This window comes from Microtus oregoni, unplaced genomic scaffold, assembly GCF_018167655.1.
Source record: "Microtus oregoni isolate MIOR12 unplaced genomic scaffold, Mior012 000016F_ref0000370, whole genome shotgun sequence".
Lineage (NCBI taxonomy): Eukaryota > Metazoa > Chordata > Mammalia > Rodentia > Cricetidae > Microtus > Microtus oregoni.
In genome coordinates, this window is record NW_024543075.1 from 41,023,064 (window position 1) to 41,028,667 (window position 5,604).

The window sequence follows — 5,604 nt, forward strand, 5'->3', positions numbered from 1 at the left end:
AGGACTACTGAGAACTCAAGAACAATGACAGTGGGTTTTTGATCCAACTGCACGTACTGGCTTTGTGGGAGCCTAGGCAGTTTGGATGCTCACCTTACTAGACCTGGATGGAGGTGGGTGGTCCTTGGACTTCCCACAGGGCAGGGAACCCTGATAGCTCTATGGGCTGACAAGGGAGGGGAACTTGATTGGGGGAGGGGGAGGGAAAGAGGAGGTGGTGGCTGGGAAGAGACAGAAATCTTTAATAAATAAATAAATGGAAAAAAAAGAAAATATGTCAAAGCAATCCATCATATAAACAAATTGAAAAAAAAAACAGAAAATAAACTCCATGAATGCTAAAACAAAACAAAACAAAACAAAAAACATTTGACAAAATCCAACACCCCTTCATGATAAAAGTCTTAGTGAGATCAAGGATACAAGTGATATATCTCAACATAATAAAAGCTATATACAGCAAGCAGATTCCCAACATCAAATTAAATGGAGAGAGACTCAAACAATTCTACTAAAATCAGGAAGAAGTCAAGGTTGTCCACTATCTCCATACCTATTTAATATATACTTGAAGTTCTACCTAGACCAGTAAGACAATAAAAGGAACTCAAGGGGATATAAACTGTAAAGGAAAAAGTCAAAGTATCATTATTTGCAGATGATATTATACACAAGGGACCCCGAAAATTTTTACCAGGGAATTCCTACAGCTGATAAATACTTTTAGTCATATGTCTGGATACAGATTAATTTAAAAAAAAGTACCCTTCTAAATTCCAATGATAGATGAGCTGAGAGAGAAATAAAAACATCAACACCACTTACAATAGCCTCAAATAATATAAAATATCTCAGTGTAACTCTAACCAAGCAAGCAAAACACCTGTATGAAAAGAATTTCATGTCTTTAAAAAAGAAACTGAAGATGATATCAGAAGATAGGAAGATCTTCTGTGCTCATAAATCGGTAGGTTTAACATAGATAAAATGACCATCTTACCAAAAGCAATATAAACATTCTACGCAATCAAAATGCAATATGACTCTTTATAGACTTTGAAAAAACAACACTCAACTTCCTATGGAAAAACAAAAATCCAAGCTAGCTATCCTGTACAATAAAGGAACTCCTGGAGGTATCGCCATCCCTGATTTTAAGCTCTACACCAGAGCAATAGTAATAAAAACCACATGATACTGGTGGAAAATAGAGAAGTGGAATAACAAATTCAGATCAAAGAACCAGATGTAAATCCACACACCTAAGGAGAGCTGATTTTCAACACGGAAGCCAAAGATAATACAATGGGAAAAAGAAAGCATCTTCAACAGTCAGTGCTGGTATAATTCAGTATAGGCATGTAGAAGAATGCAAATTGATTCATAATTTTCACCATGCACAAAACTCAAGTCCAAGTGAATCAAAGTCTTTAACATAAATCCGGATACACTAAAAGCATACTTTTACATTAAAACGTGTGTGTTCACCATGCTCCATGAGTATCTAAATCACAGATTGTTAACAAAGAAGCCAGTAGGTCAAAAGACCTTGAGTGTAGAGGATGAGATCCTGGGTGACTGAGTAAAAGGGGTGAACAAAGTGTGCAGCAGTTTTAGTCAGAGTTCTCTAGAGTGACGGACTTTACAGGCTACTCTGAATATTGACTTAGTCAACAATGGCTGGCCACACATGGAAAGTTCAAAATGCGGTAGTTGCCCAGGCCAGAAGCCTGAACTTCTTAGCTGGTTTTCAACATATGCTGGAATCTCTAAGAAGTAGCCTCTACAGCCACGGAATAAATGAACTTTCTATCAAGTCAAGAGCAAGCAGGCAAAAAGAGCAAGAGCTGCCTTCTTCCCTGTCTGAGATAGGCTTCCAGCAGAAGCTTTTGCCCAGATTAGATCTGGATGAAAGACCTGGATATTTTTAAATTGATTTTTATCCAGCTCTACATTTTTCTCTGCTCACGTCCCTGCCTTTCCTCTCTCAACCCTCTCCCAAAGTCGCCAGGTTTTTAAGATATGTCTTCATACCCCACAAAGATTCAAATCAGAAGTTGATTCCCGCACTTCAAATTACAAAACTCTCACAAAGTGTCCTGTTAAATAGTCTCATAATGCTAACTCTTTTTCTTCTACCTGACAAGTTCCTATGCTGGCAAATTTCCATCTGGTGACACTCAGACTTTCCCTTATAAAAGCAGTTTAGAAGGTTAAGTTTTGCCGGGTGGTGTGGTGTTGGGCCCTAAAGCTCCACCAAGGAGGAGGTCGCCCCAAGAGACACTCACAGCACGGTTGATGCAATAGCAAGAGGAATTTTTATTCTGCCATGGCAGAGGTCCCTCAGCCTCGAGAGGAGAAGGACGCCTGCTTCGTCTATTACAAGCTCTTTTAAAGGAAAAAAAAAACACAAAATCAGGGAGGGGGTAGTACAGAATCAAAGAGAAAGTCCAAAAATCATTTGTCAACTATTTTGACTAGTTGATACAATGGTCAGCTAACTCTACTTGATCAATGTTATGGCGATTACAAGGAGGAACACCTGCAGGTCGTCTCACCCCAGTTGCAGGGTCCGGGTCTATTGAAGAAAGACTACAATGGGGATGGAAAGTACTCAAAGCTCCCGTGCACGCGTGGTTGGTTACCGGGGTCCTGGTTCCCAGGAAGGGGAGTGCAGTACTGCTAAGGTGCCTTCTAATGCTAAGGGCCTGGTTCCCAGGAAGGGGGGTGCAGTAGTGCTAAGGTGCCCCAAAGTCTTTCAGGTGGAACAGATTTAATCCCATCATTTCAGAGACATAGAGAGATGGATCTATGTGAGTATGAGGCCAGCCTGGTCTACAAGAACAAGTTCCACGACACACTCTAAAGCTACAGAGAAGCCATGTCTTGGAAAAACGACAAAAAAAATTTCACAAACCAGAAACAAACAAACAAAAAGTTAAGTTGCTGATGATCTCTTGAGCCTCTGAAGATGTAGTGATATTTTGTTTTGACGAATAAAGCTTGCTTGAAGATCTGAGTACGGATCTACCACTAAGTCCAGGTGGCACACACCTTTAATCCCAGGATTAATCCTAGGCAAACAGAGGCATTTGGATCAAGGCCACCCTTGATTGAATTAGAGAGATTCACAGGAGATTGAATCTGTCTAAAAGAGAAACGGAGGTCACAGAGTTAATCCCAGCCAGGAGTTTGGATTCCACACCTTTAATCCCAGCACTAGGGAGATGGAGACAGGAGTGATATGGCTGGGCAGAGAGTGGAATCTAAGGCAAGAAGACACAGGAACTCAGTGCAGTCCGAGGTTTGGAAGAGACAGATGATGTCTGGAGATAGAGTCAGAGGTACAGTCTGAAGACAGGATCACCCCTTTGGTCTGATCATCAGTAGAGATAAAAGGTCTTTCTAGCGGCTGGCCGCTATGTTTCTCTTATCTCCCACCTTTCACCCCATAATATCTGACTTTGGTTTTTATTAAGAACAGTTAGAATTTGCTTTACATGAAGACCCACAGACTTTTTCCCTCTAAAAGGAGTCCGGGAAAAAAAATTTGCTGCTGATCTCCTGAGCACCCCCCTCACCCCCCAACCACACACACACAGATATGGATGGTGGGTGAGGTAGGCAGCACCCACCCTGGTCCTGCTCTGTTTTGCACAGATGTAAACCCTGCTTAATTGGTCCAGAACCAATTCGGGTTGGTAGTCTACACTGTCATTTGGTGGGACTGACAACATGAAGGAGACTCTTGTACAGTAGACCCATTCATCCTTGCTTTATCTGCTGAGGTTTTATGGTTTTGTTAAAAGGAAAACCCAAGCTTAAGACACCTAGGAAAATGGGCTCCAAAGAGATCAGATTCCAGTACTGCTTTGCATAAACCACACCCTAGATTGCCCTAGGCGATTAGAGGCTTGTAGGTGATTGGCTGATCCAGCAGGGATTAGTGGGTGTGGTCAGAGGATTGAAATTTAAAAGCAGAGCCTTTGGGTGCCTTCCTCATTTGGAGTGCTTTTCAGAAGGAAACGCATCCCCTTTGTTCTCCCTGAGAAGATCCCAGCGCGGTGTTTGGAAGTGGCATCTGGAGACATGGAGGCAGCCCAGTGGCTCTCAGAAGGTGAATCTCACTGCAAGGCCACTCCAGCTCAGAAGTCCTTGACCAACACTGTTGATCCTGACTTATCTTTTTGTTCTTATCCTTCAGCACTGTCAGCCATGGCAGCTCCTGCCGCCCCAGACCTGCGTCCAGATGAAGGGCTAGTGGTAGCAGAGCTGGCTGCCAGGGCCAAGCCCACAATGAGTTGGGAGAGGTTCAATAGCGTGGGTGCAGGTCTCCAGAACACTGGAAACAGTTGCTACCTTAATGCAGCCTTGCAGTGTCTGACGCACACGCCACCTCTTGCCAACTACATGCTCTCCCGGGAGCACTCTCAGAGCTGCGGTCACCATGGAGGCTGTCCAATGTGTGCCATGGAAGCTCATGTGACCCAGAGTTTCCGCCAGTCCGGGGAGGTCATGCAGCCTTCAAAGAAGCTGACTGACGCCTTCCACAAGCACAAGCAAGAGGATGCCCACGAGTTTCTGATGTTCACCTTGAACGCCATGCACGAATCCTGCCTTCGAGGGAGCAAGCACTCAGGAGCCCCATCTGAGAACAGCACCCCTATCCACGCGATATTTGGAGGCTCATGGAGATCTCAGATCAAGTGTCTCCACTGCCAGGGTACCTCAGATTCCTTTAACCCGTTCCTGGACATATCCCTGGATATCCACGCGGCTCAGAGTGTGAAGCAAGCCTTGGAGGATTTAGTGCAGGCCGAAGTGCTGTGTGGAGAAAATGCCTACCACTGTGACCATTGCCAGGGGAAGACGACAGCTTCGAAGACCCTGATGGTCCAAACTGCCCCGAAGGTTCTCATGCTGGTCTTGAATCGCTTCTCAGGTTTCACGGGCGACAAAGTCGACAGAAAAGTGAGCTACACTGAGTCCCTTGACCTGCAGCCATACATGACTCAGCCTAATAGAGGACCATCGGTCTATGTACTCTATGCTGTGCTGGTCCATGCCGGTTTGACGTGTCACAGTGGACATTACTTCTGTTATGTCAGAGCTGGCAATGGGAAGTGGTATAAGATGGACGACTCGAAAGTCGCCAGGTGTGATGTGACTTCTGTCCTGAGTGAACCAGCCTATGTGCTTCTCTATGTTCGGGAGACTGAACTCGAAAAGGACAGCGTCACTGGGCCAGTAGGCACAGTTGGCCAAGACCGACAGAGAAAGCTCAACAGAGGATCTTGTGTGGGAGCTGCAGAGCCACGCAGGCCCGTGGAGAGCGCTGCAGCCAAAGAAATTACCTTAGACCAGTGGAAAGCGCTTCTGGAACACAACCGCCCGAAACCCGCGCTGAACCTCAGGAAAACCGAGTCCACTCTGCCAGTTGATGCTGTTGTTATTCACCAGCCCAGACACAGAGGGTCCCGACAAGGAGAATTACCCATGTCACACTTCAGCCAGGTTCCCGCCTGCTCAGGGAGCCATGGGCACTCAGGGAGGAAGATTCAGAACCAAGAAGAACAAGCAAAGGTGGAGGTCTCTGGTTGTTAA

General features: G+C 45.0%; 1 protein-coding gene across 1 annotated transcript; it reads left to right on the forward strand.

Annotated features, from left to right (window-relative positions):
* Window positions 1–4,089: 4,089 nt before the first annotated feature.
* On the forward strand, window positions 4,090–5,604 carry LOC121457386 (ubiquitin carboxyl-terminal hydrolase 17-like protein B). Its single transcript, XM_041666058.1, has one exon. It carries the CDS (start codon window positions 4,090–4,092, stop codon window positions 5,602–5,604), a length of 1,515 nt encoding a protein of 504 aa, XP_041521992.1.

What these genes read in the sequence shown, in the direction of transcription:
- LOC121457386 (XM_041666058.1), top strand. Translation starts at nt 4,090, where the DNA reads ATGGAGGCAGCCCAGTGGCTCTCAGAAGGTGAATCTCACTGCAAGGCC.